Source organism: Acomys minous (genome assembly GCF_964271855.1).
Source record: "Acomys minous genome assembly, chromosome: 9".
In the NCBI taxonomy this organism is placed as follows: domain Eukaryota; kingdom Metazoa; phylum Chordata; class Mammalia; order Rodentia; family Muridae; genus Acomys; species Acomys minous.
The window spans coordinates 55,990,289-56,008,306 of record NC_140490.1 but is presented as its reverse complement, the minus strand read 5'-3'; the positions used below and the strand labels follow the sequence as shown (position 1 = coordinate 56,008,306).

The 18,018-nt window shown below is 46.0% G+C and overlaps 1 protein-coding gene across 2 annotated transcripts in view; it reads left to right on the top strand.

Annotated features, from left to right (window-relative positions):
• The window catches only part of DSP (desmoplakin), a 49,138-nt gene extending 31,625 nt beyond the window's left edge, over window positions 1-17,513 (top strand). Inside the window, exons 13-24 of one of the 2 annotated variants that reach the window (XM_084796264.1) lie at window positions 267-393; window positions 1,141-1,342; window positions 1,991-2,217; window positions 3,376-3,542; window positions 4,181-4,319; window positions 5,184-5,377; window positions 6,605-6,767; window positions 7,348-7,431; window positions 8,593-8,700; window positions 9,318-9,416; window positions 10,272-12,566; window positions 13,639-17,513. In XM_084796264.1, coding sequence (XP_084652390.1) covers window positions 267-393; window positions 1,141-1,342; window positions 1,991-2,217; window positions 3,376-3,542; window positions 4,181-4,319; window positions 5,184-5,377; window positions 6,605-6,767; window positions 7,348-7,431; window positions 8,593-8,700; window positions 9,318-9,416; window positions 10,272-12,566; window positions 13,639-16,872 — 7,039 coding nt within the window. In that variant the 3' untranslated portion in view covers window positions 16,873-17,513. The remainder of the gene's footprint in view (window positions 1-266; window positions 394-1,140; window positions 1,343-1,990; window positions 2,218-3,375; window positions 3,543-4,180; window positions 4,320-5,183; window positions 5,378-6,604; window positions 6,768-7,347; window positions 7,432-8,592; window positions 8,701-9,317; window positions 9,417-10,271; window positions 12,567-13,638) is intronic. The other variant, XM_084796265.1, reaches the window with a different exon arrangement.
• The last annotated feature ends 505 nt before the right edge of the window (window positions 17,514-18,018 follow it).

Below are 18,018 nucleotides of genomic sequence, written 5' to 3'. Positions count from 1 at the left end.
GCCGCTTGTCAATCAAAACACTGCTAACAGTCAGTACAACAACGAATCAGGTAACCTGAATCAACCAGACTGATCTGAATGATCCGTTTGGCTATAGATAACGTTGAGAACCTCTGGGAAGTAGGCTAGCTGAATCTATTGAAATGTTGACGGTTTTGGAAATTACACTGTTGCTTCGTAAGGTCTGGTTTAGATTTCTGGGCAGTTGTGCAAACCTATCCAGCCTTTCTGTTTGGGCTGGAATGTTTTCCTTTTCTGCCTTCCAGGATCGAGCAATACTACGAAGCCATCTTGGCTCTGTGGAACCAGCTGTACATCAACATGAAGAGCCTGGTGTCTTGGCACTACTGCATGATTGACATCGAGAAGATCCGGGCCATGACCATCGCCAAGGTATGTCCTCTGGGCTGCCTAGAGGGCCATTCACTGCTCGGCCTATGCCCTGGACACATGAGCTCTCTTAGGCTTTCCCAGCACTGGGTCTGTCCACTACTGTACAGAATGGGGTGGGCTCAGGGCTAGAAAGCTTGCTTAGCATGCATGAAGCCCTGGGCTCTTCTGCTAGCTCCACAAAACAAGGAGGAATTAGCACATGGATGCTCATGAGACGAACAAATATCCACTGGAGTGACCACCCAAAAATACGTATGGAAAAGTCAGTATGGGCCCCATCTCCTTAGCGGTAACGGGAATTTGGTCACACATGTCCACTAGGATGTGGCAGAAGGGAAAGTCAGGATAAATTCTTGGAAGAACTCTGAGAAAGCACCCCTCTACATCAGCAGCCCCTGAGATGTGGGTGGAAGAGCCTTGGGCTGAGGGGTCCTGCGGTGGAGTGAGGAAAAGGATGGGCAGGTGGCTTTAGGGCCCCTGAGCCTCTTTATCTTCATACAGTGGCTGTGCTGCATTGCACTCTATTTACATTTGAGTTTCTGCATAATGTTTTGTCTGAAGACAAATATCCTGGGAAGGAAAAAGCCTCCGGCAAGCCACTGCTGGGTCCCTTAGCAACAGTGAGGAAGCCCCCAGGACCTTTTATATCTTAATCGGCCCGTGATGAGGGTCGCCTTGCACACTTCCTGCACGGGGGTGTGAGGGCGTCCGCCTCTTCCCGACTCACTGTGTCCGACTCACCTCTAGCTGAAAACGATGAGGCAGGAGGATTACATGAAGACCATCGAAGACCTTGAGCTCCATTACCAAGATTTCATCAAAAACAGCCAAGGCTCAGAGATGTTCGGAGACGACGACAAACGGAGGATGCAGTCTCAGTTCACTGACGCCCAGAAGCATTACCAGACCCTGGTCATTCAGCTTCCCGGCCACCCCCAGCACCAGACAGGTCAGCCTGGCCCAGCTCTCCTCTTTGTAGCAGTCACACTTGTGGTTTGAAAAAGAAAGGCATCTATAAAATGGTTCCTTTGAAAGATAACTTAGGACGCTCTGTGTTGATAGAGCAAAATACTTGAAATTGGATCATTTGTAAAGAAGAGAAGCTTATATAATGTATTACTCTGATGGCTGGGAAGCAGTATGGAGCCACGCAAGTGATCCATGGTTCTGTCACACTTCAACAGGGAGGCAGGGAAGGGATCAGTAGTTTGTGGAAAGGATAGGACGCCTGGGGCAACTTTAGAATAAGTCACTCTTTTGAGGACTGACCAGTGCTGGAGACTTAACCCCCAATATCTGGGTGTTTACCCTTGCTGAGGGTCATAACCTCATAATCCAATCATCTTCTGCTAGGCCCACCTCTTAAAGGGCCCACTACACAGTACCTTTACATTAGGAACCAGTCTTTGAATACTTGGGAGACAGTAAGATAGAAGACAATAAGACAGAAGATATATAAAATGATTTGTATACCAGAGTTCTAGGATCAAGTCACATGGAGTAGGCATGTTTTTATACAGTTAAGGTGCCTCGTACCTTGACAGCATGGCGTCTCTCGCATTTACTTATTTTAATAAGTCATAACTTATTTTTACAGTCACCAAAACTGAAATCACTCACTTGGGCACCTGCCAAGATGTCAACCACAATAAAGTAATTGAAACCAACAGAGAAAATGACAAACAGGAGACATGGCTGCTGATGGAGCTGCAGAAGATCCGCAGGCAGATGGAGCATTGTGAGGGCAGGATGACGCTTAAAAATCTCCTGCTCACAGACCAAGGCTCTACACACCACATCACAGTGAAAATCAATGAGCTCAAGGTAGGAGCTGCTAACACTAACCTCCTGATTCCACAGGTCCTTATGTTTATCTGTAAGTGAAGTAAAACTCCGTGGCTTACATATTTATAGGCAAGTGTATTTGTTTTCCATTGCTACACTAAAGATGATTTAAAAAAAAAAAAGATTTATTTATTTATTTATTTACTATGTATATGTTCTGCCTGCACACCAGAAAAGAGTATCAGATCTCATTTATAAATGCTTATAAGCCATCATGTGGTTGCTGGGAATTGAACTGAGGACCTCTGGAAGAGCAGCCAGTGCTCTGAACTACTGAGCCATCTCTCCAGCCCCACCAAAGATGTTTTTGAGGTTAAAGCTAATCTTAAGAATCACAAAGCCATATATTCACACAATACAGAATATATGTGTTTGTGTGTGTATATACATACATATATACATACATACATGCATGCATGCATACATAATGCAGGTTGTTAAACTTGTGGTATATGTACACCGTGGAATATATATTTATTTTAAGTTATGGCAAGGTCAGGGAGCTATGGGCACATGAGCATGGGCTCCCACAGAGGCCAGAAGATGATGTCTGATCTCCTGGAGCTGAAGCTGCCCCAGGTAGGTCCTGGGAACCTAGCTCAGGTCCTCTGCAAGAGCAGTACAGGCTCCTAACCACTGAGCCATTTCTCCAGCCCAGTATGGAATATTATTCAGTTTTTTAAAAAGAAAGAAAAATTAAGAATTGTGTGAACCTGGGGGATGTTACGCTGAGAGTGAGATGGACCAAGTGCAAACAGATAGTATGTAATGTTACTTACATGTGGTATTTAAAAAGGAATCAACCATACAGAAACATATGCATTGTGGTGATCAGGGATGGGGCACGGCAGGAAGTGATCAGATGTAGGTCAGAGGGTACACATTTGCAGTAAGTCTGAGATATGTCATGGGGCAGGGGACGGCAGGTAATAATAATTGATTTATTGAAATTTTGCTAAGAGAGTGGATTTTAGATACCCTTACTGTATGCATACATATAAGTACCATGGCAGGTGGCTTACAGGAACAGTGGTTTTTTTTTCCTTATGCATAGCTGAACAGCATGCTGCACACCTTTAAAATGAGTTTAAAACAGTTGCACAACTAGTGAAATGCGCTTCCCTTCTCTTTTGACAGAGTGTACAGAATGACTCGCAAGCCATCGCTGAGGTTCTCAATCAGCTTAAAGACATGCTTGCCAACTTCAGAGGGTCTGAAAAATACTGCTACTTACAGAATGAGGTATTTGGACTATTTCAGAAGCTGGAAAACATCAACGGGGTCACGGATGGCTACTTAAACAGGTGAGCACAGCTAATATCCCTCAAGGGTGGCTCTTGTTCCCAAATTTTCTTTTGGGTGGTGCAGGGTGGGGGTGACTGCTCTTGCACTCAGCTACGTCCCCAACCCTGTCAAGCTTCATTCTTGCCTGACTTCGTTTGTTATATGTGCTTGGCTAGTGGGAGCTTGTGCCTTATAGACAGCCACCCTCCCTCCCTCTTTACACACAGCCACCCTCCCTCCCTCCTTACACACAGCCACCCCCCTCCCTCCTTACACACAGCCACCCCCTCCCTCCTTACACACAGCCACCCCCCTCCCTCCTTACACACAGCCACCTCCCTCCCTCCTTACACACAGCCACCCCCCTCCCTCCTTACACACAGCCACCCTCCCTCCCTCCTTACACACAGCCACCCTCCCTCCCTCCTTACACACAGCCACCTCCCTCCCTCCTTACACACAGCCACCCTCCCTCCCTCCTTACACACAGCCACCCTCCCTCCCTCCTTACACACAGCCACCCTCCCTCCCTCCTTACACACAGCCACCCTCCCTCCCTTCTTTAACATCATCCTGTTTCCCAAAAGTGACTGAGCACCAATAGTAAGCCTTTAATTATGTCCCTGGAAACCTTAAGCACCTCTCTTGCTCTTTCCAGCCTCTGCTCCGTGAGAGCTCTTCTCCAGGCTGTTCTGCAAACAGAAGACATGCTGAAGGTATATGAAGCGAGGCTGACGGAGGAGGAAACTGTCTATCTGGACCTGGATAAGGTGGAAGCTTACCGCTGCGGGCTGAAGGTAACACAAAGGCTCAAGTCTGTAGCTTGGCCTCTAGGGAGTGATGAAGAACTTGGTCCTCTGCTACAGAGCCTCACTAAGTTTTTATTAGTGTTTTGTTTTGTCTCACGCTTGGAATTATTACAGGTTTATAGGAAAACATACAGGATAGAGCCCACATACACTGTACCTAGTTTCTTCTAGTGTGAGCATCATACATCCATGTGATCTATTTGATAAAGTTGGTGAGTTGGTAATGACATATTAGTATAGGCTAAAGTCCTTGCCTTTTGTTTCTCTTTAAAGAGAGGGTCTCATGTAGGTCACATTGATCTCAAAAGCACTATATAGCTGAGGTTGACCTAGAACTCCAGATCCCCTGGCCTCCACCTCCTGCACTACCCTGCCCACAGCCCATGCTTTATTCAGATGTGCAGCTAGGATTCATGGGGTTTGAGGCTGTTTTACTTTCACTGGCCATATGTGGCTGCTGTCGGTAGGGAACTCAGTTTTCCCGTGCCTGTTAGCGGGAACAGTGATCTGCAGTGGGACACATTGCTAGAGCCAAGTGTGGTAGCCCACTCCTGTAATCCCAGTACTTGAGAGACAGAAGGCAGAGGCTGGGGGATTGCCATCTTTGAGATACTGAGGATCAAGTCCAGAACCTTGTGACTGTTGAGCTCCTGCTCCAATGCAGGGCTGTGCCCCCAGGCTTTCCTCCTGTAAAGCCAATGATATGAGCCAGTATGTAGCTCGGTGGTAGAATGCTGCTTGTCTCAGCACCAGAAATAGATAAATAAGTAAATAAAATAAACAGTGACTTTGGGGTAGCATGCAGTGGAGGAAGAGATTAATTTGTATGCACCTTTTCTCTTTAACTCGCAGAAAATAAAAAATGACTTGAACTTGAAAAAGTCCCTGCTGGCCACCATGAAGACGGAGCTGCAGAAGGCCCAGCAGATTCACTCTCAGTCTTCCCAACAATATCCTCTCTATGACCTGGACCTGGGCAAATTCAATGAGAAAGTGACCCAGCTGACAGATCGCTGGCAGAAGATAGACAAACAGATAGACTTCAGGTGTGTCGGCTTCCTTCCCGATGGTTTTCCCGTTTGGTGATTCAAATGCCACTAGAAGCCATCATTGTTAGAGAGCAGTGCCTTGCCCAGGCCTTGGTGCACACATTTAATCCCAGCGCTCAGGAGGCAGAGGCAGGCAGATGGATCTCTGAGTTCGAGGCCAGCCTGGTCTACAGAGTGAGTTCCAGTACAGCCAAGGCTACACAGAGAAACCCTGTCTCTGAAAACAAACAAACAAACAAACAAACAAACAAATGCAGTGGCTTCTCTTGCCCAGCCTACCTTCAGTCACTAGTTTTGACTAGTTCAGAACATGTCTGCCCATGACCTCATGCAGTCTATGGATTTTTGTGAGTGGCTTCCAGGCGTCACGTCTGTTGTACCACGTTTTGGGCACCTGGTTTGTTTAACCTCATTTATTTCTTTCTGTGGTAGTAAGGGTTTGAACCTATGACCTTCTCCATACTAGACAAGTGAGTTGCCTCTGAGCTACTCCCCAGTTCCTGATTTTTTGAAATTGAGTCATGCTGTGTAGCTCAGGCTGGTTTGGAACTTGAGATCCTCCTGCCTCAGCCTCCTAAGTACTAGGTTGATCGGCATGTGCCATCACACCTGAGTATTTTTTCATCTGTTTTTGAAAAATTAAATGACCTTCCACTAGTTGAATTTGGTCTATTTTTAGTTTTTTATGGGGGAGGTGGTAAGACAAGGTCTCGGGTAACCCTGGCTGGCTCCCAGTGCTCCATGCAAACAAGATCCTGCTTCTACCTCCCAAGTGCTGCCACACCCAGTTCTTCATCTCCTCTTATGCCTGGCTACTATTCTTTTGTTTGGAATTGTACTACATTTGATCAATATTTGGGGTTTTAGTTCTGGGATATGATGAAAAAAAATGCTATGATAAATTATTCACATATGCCGGGCGTTGGTGGCACATGCCTTTAATCCCAGCACTCAGGAGGCAGAGGCAGGTGGATCACTGTGAGTTCGAGGACAGCCTGGTCTACAAAGTGAGTCCAGGAGAGCCAAGGCTACACAGAGAAACCCTGTCTCAAAAAAAACAAAAAACAAAAAAAAACAAAAAAAATTTTTTTACATATAAGTTTTTGTGTTTGCATGTTATCAGTTTTTTAGGTAGACACCAAGGAGAATTGCTGGGCGACTTAATACTTTACATATTTTAATGTATAATAAGAGTGTCTTAATAATTTTATATGTTTTCCCTAGATTGTGGGACCTGGAGAAACAGATAAAACAACTGAGGAATTACCGAGATAACTATCAGAGCTTCTGCAAGTGGCTATACGATGCCAAACGCCGCCAGGACTCCTTAGAATCCATGAAGTTCGGAGATTCCAACACAGTCATGCGGTTTCTGAATGAGCAGAAGGTATAACCACACTTGTCATTGCAAAGCTCTGTTGGGAGTAATTGGGTTTAAGCTGTGTTTGGGGTTAACCTGGTTTGAGATGATGAATATTTCATATTATGAATCCACCTGGTGAGTGTTTAAAATGTACGGAGAGGAGAAGCAACTGGGATGTTCAAAAAGAAATACAATTGAAAAATAATAGCAGAGGGTTTGTTAAAATGTGCTATAGTAAAGGATCATTATAGTTGAGTTGATATAGTGCATGCCTGTAATCCTAGGATTTAGGGGGCTGAGATAGGGGGTCCCTGAGTTCAAGGCCAACCTTGACTCTATCTCAAAAAGGAAAAGGAAAAGAAAAAAAAAAAAAGAAGAAGTGATGGGCCCATAAATTACTGCTGATTGATTGAAAGTATCCTTTTGTAAGTAATAAACTGGAGGTTTTCTTCTCCTTTCTGAATGGAGAGTCCTTCTCCTCTCAAGCCATTGCTCAACATGAGTGCAGTAGTAATAGACTGAAGACAAAAATAACCACTGTACAAGTGAAAGGACGCTTCTCTTTGTATGCTTTAACATTTGAAATATTTTATTCTCTGTATAGAATCTGCACAGTGAGATATCTGGCAAGCGAGACAAGTCAGAAGAAGTACATAAAATTGCCGAGCTTTGTGCAAATTCAATTAAGGTATATTGGTCTCATTAAGAATGTTGGCATAGTGGGGGAGGGCGTAGAATCTAAATGCACAGTATTCATGTATGAAAAAAAATCAAGTGATTAAAATAAGAATGACTAGTGACGACGGGCAAGATGGCTTACTTAGGCAATGGTCCTTGTCACCAAGCCTGGCAACCTGAGTTTGATCCCCAGAGCTCATGGTAGGAGAAAACTGACTTTTGCGAGTTGTCCTCCGACCTCCACGTGCATGTGCTCAAAATAAATATTTTTTAAAATTAAAGAATGTTGGCATTTCGTCAAGAATATTATTAATTGCATTGTTGTCTTGCTTTAAAGACTATGAACTTACTAAGGGTAGTGATTATGTACATTCTGTCCTGAGTAACCTGTGAAAGTTTGCTATTCATTTACTTGAGTTCAGAATGAAGAGAGAGCTCAACCGCTCAAGGCTCACGCTCCTTTTTACAATTATTTATTTTTATTTTATATGCACTGGCGTTCTGCCTGCGTGTTTGTCTTTGTGAGAGTGTCAGATCCCTGGGAACAGGAGTTATAGACAGTTGTGAGCTGCTATGTGGGTGCTGGGAGTTGAATGAGGGTCTTTTGGAAAACCAGCCAGAGCTCTTAACAGCTAAGCCATCTCTCCAGCCCTGAGGCTCACACACATGGCAAGAGTTTGGGGTCCCATTTACTGAAGTCTTTGCACTTTGGAAATGCCCCCTGTGGAAAGGGGATATTTACTCATTAAGGTCGGAGCTCTGTGCAAAAACGAATGTTTCATTTAGTAACAATATCAACTGATTGTTGTTAATGGCCCTTGTGAGTGATTCTTTTGGAAATAATTTGATGATATAAATCTGTGGAGTTGTAACTGCTAGTGACTCTTTTTTAAGTCTATCAAGACTGTTTCTTTTAAGCTAGACGTGATGGCTTACATGTGCAATCCCAGCACTCAGGAGACTGTGAACTCAAGACCAGCCTGGACAAGACAATGAAGTCCAGACCATTCAGGAACAGAGTGAAACTTTGTCTCAAAACAAAAACAAAAACAAAAACAAAAACAAAAACAAAAACAAAGACATTTTTCTAAGGGCTGGCTATAGCAGGCAGATCCTGGCTTTGAGTAACCACCCAAACAATGATGCTTCCCTTGAACTTTGTTATCTGCAGGATTATGAGCTCCAGCTGGCATCGTACACCTCAGGGCTGGAAACTCTACTGAACATACCTATCAAGAGGACCATGGTTCAGTCCCCATCTGGAGTGATTCTGCAAGAGGTATTTAAGTCATTTCGTGTCTCTTAATGTCTACCGTGGTCAGTCATTGCCTCTCTCTTAATGTCTGCCATCAAAAGTTAGCGCTTACCTCTTAATGCCTGTCGTCCCCTCTACCTGTCTTTTCCCTGCTCCCTTCCCGTCTTTCCTGCCGTGCCAGAGTACGCCCTTGGTATAGAGTATGCACTGAAATTCAGGGCTTGTTAGCAGTTTTAGTCACCCGTTGGTGTGAGTCATTTACGAATGATGCAGTTTAGGAGACCACCAATGGGAGTCCGAGTGTGTCGTTTATACACAGGACTTGACTTATTGTATTTGGTGAGGCAGGCTCCTAAGAAGTGGAAGTTATGTAGTGCATTTCTATGACAGCCTTTCCCCCAAAGATGTCAGACTGGAGTGGTGGGGACGGAACGCAAATGACTCTGGCCTTTTGTTTTGCTATATTTCTAGATTCTGGATCCAGCATAATTGACAGAGGGAATTTACTGTTTATATTATATTTATATTATAATGCTACTATTTTGTTAGTTTAAGAAAACAAAATTATTCAACTTGCACAAAGCTTTCTTAAAAAATACAATATACAAAGACTTTTTTCTCTTCTCCTTCTTTTCCCCAAGGCTGCAGATATTCATGCACGGTACATAGAGCTACTTACAAGGTCTGGAGACTACTATAGATTCTTAAGTGAGATGTTGAAGAGTTTGGAAGATCTGAAGGTAATGCATTTCCTTGGAATTTTTTGTTTTGATTTTTTTTGTTTGTTTTTAAAGAAAGAAATAGCGTACAACCTTGTTATCTCTATTATAACATGGTTTGGTCAAATTGTGTTTCCTCCAGTTAGTATGACACAGCTTGAGTCTGGGCTCAGAGTGGATGCTCCAAGTGGACTTAGGCAGCGTTTGCCAAATTGTGATTACATTACTTTGCCCAAACCTCATGGCTTCATTAAGTGAGGAATTTGTTTGTGTAAAATTTCAGATAAGCTCACTGTAGACTAGCTGGATTTTAACTCTTACTGTCAAGTGACTATTCACGTTATTCTGCTTTTTTGAGAGTAGAATTGAGTTATATGGATGTTTCTTCTATATTTTTGAATAAATGGTGTATGATGTATCAAATGATGAACTTTTGGGTTTTGGTTTTGAAACAAAACAACAAAAACAAAAACTAGACCGGCCTCAAATTGACCATCCTCCTGCCTCAGCCTCTAAAATGTAGGATTACAGGATGTGCCATAGTGCGTGGCTAATCTTAAGTTTTTGGTCATGGAGGAAATGGTTTTAAAAGGAGGCCTGGCATTCAAATTTGATATATTATTCCCTAAGATCACATGAGCAGCAGATGGAGGAGGCATCATGATAGGCATGGAGGGTCTTTGAGGTTTCTTTCTTGGTAGTTTTTAATCTGATAAGTAAGTGTGTGTGTGTGTGTGTGTGTGTGTGTGTGTGTGTGTGTGTGTGTGTGTATGTGTAAGGAAAATAACACACACATCTGAAGAGGGAAGATGCTGTTTCTTCCTTGTGGTACGGAGTGCTTTCTTTTCAACATGCTTTCTGATTTCATGCCCACAGCTGAAAAATACCAAGATTGAAGTTTTGGAGGAGGAGCTAAGACTGGCCAGGGACGCCAACTCTGAAAACTGCAACAAGAATAAGTTCCTGGATCAGAACCTGCAGAAGTACCAGGCAGAGTGCTCCCAGTTCAAAGCCAAGCTGGCGAGCCTGGAGGAGCTGAAGAGGCAAGCTGAGCTGGACGGGAAGTCCGCCAAGCAAAACCTGGACAAGTGCTACGGCCAAATCAAGGAGCTCAACGAAAAGATCACGCGGCTGACGTACGAGATCGAGGACGAGAAGCGCAGGAGGAAGACCGTGGAAGACAGGTTCGACCAGCAGAAGAGCGACTATGATCAGCTGCAGAAGGCAAGGCAGTGCGAGAAGGAGAGCCTAGGCTGGCAGAAGCTGGAGTCTGAGAAAGCCATCAAGGAGAAGGAGTACGAGATAGAAAGGTTGAGGGTTCTGCTGCAGGAGGAGGGCGCCCGCAAGAGGGAATATGAGAATGAGCTGGCAAAGGTAAGAAACCACTATAATGAGGAGATGAGTAATTTAAGGAACAAGTATGAAACAGAGATTAACATTACGAAGACCACCATCAAGGAGATATCCATGCAGAAGGAAGACGATTCCAAGAGCCTCAGGAGCCAGCTGGACAGGCTCTCCCGGGAGAACCGCGACCTAAAGGACGAGATTGTCAGGCTCAACGACAGCATCTTGCAGGCCACGGAGCAGCGCAGGCGGGCCGAGGAGGACGCCCTTCAGCAGAAAGCCTGCGGCTCGGAGGCCATGCAGAAGAAGCAACACCTGGAGCTGGAGCTGAGGCAGGTCCTCCAGCAGCGCTCCGAGGACAACGCCAGGCACAAGCAGTCCCTCGAGGAGGCCGCCAAGACCATTCAGGACAAAAATAAAGAGATCGAAAGGCTCAAAGCTGAGTTCCAGGATGAGGCCAAGCGCCGCTGGGAATACGAAAATGAACTGAGTAAGGTAAGAAACAGTTACGATGAGGAGATCATTAGCTTAAAGAACCAGTTTGAGACTGAGATCAACATCACCAAGACCACCATCCACCAGCTGACGATGCAGAAGGAAGAAGACACCAGCGGCTACCGAGCTCAGATAGACAATCTCACCAGAGAAAACAGGAGCTTGTCTGAGGAGGTCAAGAGGCTGAAGAGCACGCTGGCCCAGACCACCGAGAACCTCAGGAGGGCTGAGGACAACGCCCAGCAGCAGAAGGCCACGGGCTCAGAGATGTCTCAGAGGAAGCAGCAGTTGGAGATCGAGCTGCGGCAGGTCACTCAGATGCGGACTGAAGAGAGCGTGAGGTACAAACAGTCCCTGGACGATGCCGCCAAGACCATCCAAGATAAAAACAAGGAGATCGAAAGGCTCAAACAGCTGGTAGAAAAAGAAAGCAACGAGAGGAAGTGCCTGGAAGATGAAAACTCCAAGTTGCAGAGAGTCCAGTACGACCTGCAAAAAGCTAACAACAGCGCAACCGAGGCCATGAGCAAACTGAAGGCACAGGAGCAGGAACTAACACGCCTGCGCGTTGACTATGAAAGGGTTTCCCAGGAGAGGACAGTAAAGGATCAGGACATCACGAGGCTCCAGAGCTCCCTGAAGGACCTGCAGCTGCAGAAGCAGAAAGCGGAGGAGGAACTGAGCAGGCTGAAGAGGACAGCCTCCGACGACTCCTCCAAGAGGAAGATGCTGGAGGAGGACCTGGAGGCCATGAGGAGGTCTTTAAAGGAGCAAGCTATCAAAATCACCAGCCTGACCCAGCAGCTGGATCAGGCGTCCATCGTCAAGAAGAGGAGCGAGGATGATCTCCGGCAGCAGAGGGACGTGCTGGACGGCCACCTGAGGGAGAAGCAGAGGACCCAGGAGGAGCTGAGGAGGCTCTCCTTGGATGTGGAGGCGCTCCGGCGGCAGCTGGCACAGGAACAGGATAATGTCAAGCAGGCTCACTTGAGGAACGAGCATTTCCAGAAGGCCATAGAGGACAAAAGCAGGAGCCTTAATGAAAGTAAAATAGAGATCGAGAGGTTACAGTCTCTCACGGAGAACCTGACCAAGGAGCACTTGATGCTGGAGGAAGAACTGCGTAATCTGAGGCTGGAATACGACGACCTGCGCAGGGGCCGGAGCGAGGCGGATAGCGATAAAAACGCAACCATCTCGGAGCTAAGGAGCCAGCTGCAGATCAGCAACAATCGAACCCTGGAACTGCAGGGGCTGATTAATGATTTACAGAGAGAGAGGGAAAATTTGAGACAGGAAATTGAGAAATTCCAAAAGCAGGCTTTAGAGGTATTCACAAATATTTGATCAAAGCTCCACTGTTTCTCAAATAACTCACTCCAGATCTAACCTGACCTCTTACCTGCTGCTTCTGGAATGCCTAACTTTTCTATCTTATGGCTCATGTACTTAACTACTTGTCAGCTCTATATAATGGCTTTAAAGTATTTTCAGTGCCATTTACTCCTCTGTCCTGTCACTGCATTGAATGCCAGTCTGTTGCAAACCTGTGCTTGGTGCTACTATAAGAGCTTTAGCATGAGAAAACCATCTAAGATATTTCCCATGAACGTTCCACTCTCCTGTCTAGAAAGGAGCTCTTGCTTTTGGTGAGTGGTAGAGCATGCGCTTAGCATGCACAAAGTCCTGGGTTCGGTGCCCAACATCAAAATTTTAACATACTAAAATAAAAGATGTTTCTGATCTAGTGGTCTGAATGTACATCTTTAACTCAAAATTTTTCCTCAGTGAAATTCATTATTTGTTATGCAATTTTAAATTTCTACTTTACTTAGATGACTTTTCTGCATGCATTTTCTTGTTGTCTTATGATTATGATTATGATTCTAGCATGTCTTTCTGCTTGACTTCTCTTCTTCTAACCAGCCCTAATTTAAAAGTGACTTCTAATGTATTTGACCTCTATAGACAATATTTGTGTGGGGCTGGGTGGGGTGTGTGTATATATTTGTGTTGCTTTATTAAATGTGTCAGTATAGAATACTAGGTGAGATGCAGATGCCGCAGAGATGCTAACTTGGGGGAAAGCCATTCTCCTTTTTCCAAACCATAATTCCTGTTCAAGTAAGGCAGATTTTCATCTTCTAGTTCTGTCTATGGAAAAGGAACATCAAACAGTAAGTACAAGCCATTTTACCAAAGTGGCCATCTACATTTTCATAATTTTTTCCAGTAATGTATGAGGTAGCAAATTAACAGTATATGCAAGGAAAATACAGACAGGAAAAAAAGAATGAGACTATGTTTAAAATACATATATAGGAAAGGAGGCTAAATTACAACAATCATATATTAGCATCTAAACAATATTTTTCCCCATCTCTTTCTTTTTAAATTCTAGGCATCTAATAGGATTCAGGAGTCAAAGAGTCAGTGCACTCAGGTGGTTCAGGAGAGAGAGAGCCTGCTGGTGAAAATTAAAGTCCTGGAGCAAGACAAGGCGCGGCTGCAGCGGCTGGAGGACGAGCTGAGCCGTGCCAAAGCGTCGCTGGAGGCGGAAAGCAGAGTGAAGCAGCGCCTGGAGTGTGAGAAACAGCAGATCCAGAACGACCTGAACCAGTGGAAAACTCAGTACTCCCGCAAGGAGGAGGCCATCAGGAAGATAGAGTCCGAGAGGGAGAAGAGCGAGAGAGAGAAGAACAGTCTTAGGAGTGAGATCGAGAGACTCCAAGCGGAGGTCAAGAGGATCGAGGAGAGGTGCCGGAGGAAGCTAGAAGATTCCACCAGGGAGACTCAGTCCCAGCTGGAAAGCGAACGCTGCCGGCTTCAGAGGGAGATCGACAAACTCAGGCAGCGTCCCTATGGGTCCCATCGGGAGACCCAGACAGAGTACGAGTGGACTGTTGATTCCTCCAAGCTAGTGTTTGACGGGCTGAGGAAGAAGGTGACGGCGATGCAGCTGTACGAGTGCCAACTGATCGACAAGACAACGCTGGACAAGCTGTTGAAGGGGAAGAAGTCGGTGGAGGAGGTGGCTTCAGAGATCCAGCCTTTCCTGCGGGGTGCAGGCGCCATCGCCGGCGCGTCCGTTTCTCCTAAGGAAAAATACTCTTTGGTGGAGGCCAAGAGAAAGAAATTTATCACTCCAGAGTCCACGGTCATGCTTCTGGAGGCCCAGGCAGCCACGGGTGGTGTCATCGACCCCCACCGGAACGAGAAGCTTAGCGTGGACAGCGCCATAGCTCGGGACCTCATCGACTTCGATGACCGCCAGCAGATCTACACAGCGGAGAAAGCCATCACCGGCTTTGATGACCCCTTTTCAGGCAAGACGGTATCTGTTTCGGAAGCCATCAAGAAGAATTTGATCGACAGAGAAACTGGAATGCGCCTGCTGGAAGCCCAGCTTGCTTCAGGGGGTGTGGTAGACCCCGTCAACAGTGTCTTTTTGCCAAAAGATGTCGCCTTGGCCCGTGGGCTGATCGATAGAGATTTGTACCGCTCCCTGAACGACCCCCGAGACAGTCAGAAGAACTTTGTGGATCCAATCACCAAGAAGAAGGTGAGCTACATGCAGCTGAGAGAACGGTGCAGAATCGAACCGCACACGGGGCTGCTGCTGCTGTCGGTCCAGAAGAGGAGCATGTCCTTCCAAGGGATCAGGCAACCCGTGACCGTCACCGAACTGGTTAACTCGGGCATATTGAGACCATCCACCGTAAACGAACTGGAGTCGGGCCAGATCTCTTACGACGAGGTCGGCGAGAGGATCAAGGATTTCCTCCAGGGCTCGAGCTGCATAGCCGGCATTTATAACGAGACCACCAAACAGAAGCTTGGCATTTACGAGGCTATGAAAATTGGCTTAGTTCGGCCTGGCACCGCCCTGGAGTTGCTGGAAGCCCAAGCAGCTACTGGTTTTATAGTGGATCCTGTCAGCAATTTGAGGTTACCCGTGGAGGAAGCCTACAAAAGAGGTCTGGTCGGCATTGAGTTCAAAGAGAAGCTTCTGTCCGCCGAGCGAGCCGTCACTGGCTATAACGACCCTGAAACCGGAAACATCATCTCTTTGTTCCAAGCCATGAACAAAGAGCTCATCGAAAAGGGCCATGGCATCCGCCTGCTGGAAGCACAGATCGCAACCGGTGGTATCATCGATCCTAAGGAGAGCCACCGTTTACCGGTTGACATGGCGTATAAGAGGGGGTATTTTAACGAGGAGCTTAGTGAGATCCTCTCAGACCCAAGTGACGACACCAAAGGCTTTTTTGATCCAAACACTGAAGAAAACCTTACCTATCTGCAACTGAAAGAAAGATGCATCAAAGATGAGGAAACGGGGCTCTGTCTTCTGCCTCTGAAAGAGAAGAAGAAACAGGTGCAGACCTCACAGAAGAACACCCTCAGAAAGCGGCGCGTGGTCATAGTTGACCCGGAAACCAATAAGGAGATGTCTGTCCAGGAGGCCTACAAGAAAGGCCTTATTGATTACGAAACCTTCAAAGAGCTGTGTGAGCAGGAGTGTGAATGGGAAGAGATAACCATCACGGGGTCTGACGGCTCCACCAGGGTGGTCCTGGTAGACAGGAAGACGGGCAGTCAGTATGACATTCAAGATGCTATCGACAAAGGCCTCGTGGACAGGAAGTTCTTCGACCAATACCGATCCGGCAGCCTTAGCCTCACGCAGTTTGCCGACATGATCTCCCTGAAAAATGGCGTCGGCCACAGCGGTGGCTTGAGCGGCAGCGTCAATGATGATGTCTTCAGCAGCTCCCGACATGAGTCGGTGAGTAAGATTTCCACCATATCCAGCGTTAGGAATTTAACCATCCGCAGCAGCTCTCTGTCTGACCCCCTGGAGGAGGCAAGCCCCATTGCAGCCATCTTTGACACGGAAAACCTGGAGAAAATCTCTATCACAGAAGGCATAGAGAGGGGCATTGTGGATAGCATCACTGGCCAGAGGCTTCTGGAGGCTCAGGCCTGCACTGGTGGCATCATCCACCCTACCACCGGCCAGAAGCTGTCCCTGCAAGATGCAGTCTCCCAGGGTCTCATTGACCAAGATATGGCCACCAGGCTGAAGCCTGCCCAGAAGGCTTTCATTGGCTTTGAAGGTGTAAAAGGCAAGAAGAAGATGTCGGCAGCAGAGGCAGTGAAAGAAAAGTGGCTCCCCTATGAGGCAGGCCAACGCTTCCTGGAGTTCCAGTTCCTCACTGGAGGCCTTGTTGACCCGGAAGTGCATGGGAGGATCAGCACTGAAGAAGCCATCCGGAAAGGTTTCATCGATGGCCGTGCGGCTCAGAGGTTGCAGGACATCAACAGCTATGCCAAAATCCTCACCTGCCCCAAAACCAAGTTAAAGATCTCCTACAAGGATGCCATCAATCGCTCCATGGTGGAAGACATCACTGGGTTGCGCCTGCTGGAAGCCGCCTCCGTGTCCTCCAAGGGTTTGCCTAGCCCGTACAACATGTCCGCCCCAGGCTCCCGCTCTGGTTCGAGGTCCGGATCTCGCTCAGGCTCCCGCTCCGGTTCCCGCAGCGGATCTCGGAGAGGAAGCTTCGACGCCACAGGAAATGCCTCCTATTCCTACTCCTATTCCTTTAGCAGCAGCTCCATTGGGCACTAGTGGTCAGAAGTGTCGCCACACCTTAGCATCATTTGTATGAATTTCTACTTTATCTTAAACAACAAAGAAAGCCTGGTGCTTGCAGTGTAGCGGGAGTTTCTATGCTTAGAACGTAGCTGCAATAAAATTCCAGTGGGAAAGGCTAATTTGGCTCTGTAGCTTTTGGGTCAACTAGTGTAGTGTACTTCCATATACCGGATGAGAAGTGGCAATCACTTGTAAGGATAGCACAAATTGAATTTATTATTTTTTTCTCTTCTGTGTTTCGATCAAATCTCTGTAACTTTTCTTGGCCTAATAAGGTTCCAATTTCTGTCCTTGGAGAAATAAATTAAACTGATGGCTGGTGTCTTAGACCTCCTTTTGTCTCTCACCTAAATAGTTCCATTTTCTGTATTAGGAGAAAACCAGGTTCCCCCACCCCCCACCCACCCCAGCATTTTGTCCCAGATTTCCCCCTGAGAACATAGATTGTATTACCCATGCGCTCTCAGATGCTCTTGTCTGGCTAACTGTTACTTGACTATGTATGTCCACACTAGCAAGGATCTTTGCTGTTTGTTAGTCAAGGTGTTCTGTGCTTTAAAAAAGGGTCTTTATGAAATTTGCTGTTCTGGCAATAAAGTTTTAGACTTTGGAAATTTTTGTGTTTTGATTTAATAATGCCTGATACATACAAAGACATTTAATGGCTGGTTTTTACGTACTGTAAAATAGGTCTAAACCATTTGTTTACTAACCTAATAAGAAAACCCCTCAAAATACTAGTTTAGTTTTTTTTGTTGTTGTTGTTGTTGTTTGTTTTATTTTTAAAGAAGAGATAGGGGCTGGAGAGATGGCTCAGTGGTTAAGAGTACTGCCTGCTCTTCCAAAGGACCTGGGTTCAATTCCCAGCACCCACATGGTAGCTCACAACTGCCTGTAACTCCAAAATTTTGACACCCTCACACCAATGCGTATAAATTAAAATTAAATAGAATTTAAAAAAAAAAAAAAAAGAAGAGATGGTCTTCTGAATTTAGCTCTTTGGAGAGAAGCTTCTGAAAATAGATCATTCTAGAGATCAAAGCCCTGCTGTGGTTTATTCTTGGCAGTAAGTTCCAAAAGTATCATAGTACTGGGGGAGAAGTAAAATGGTGGAAAGTC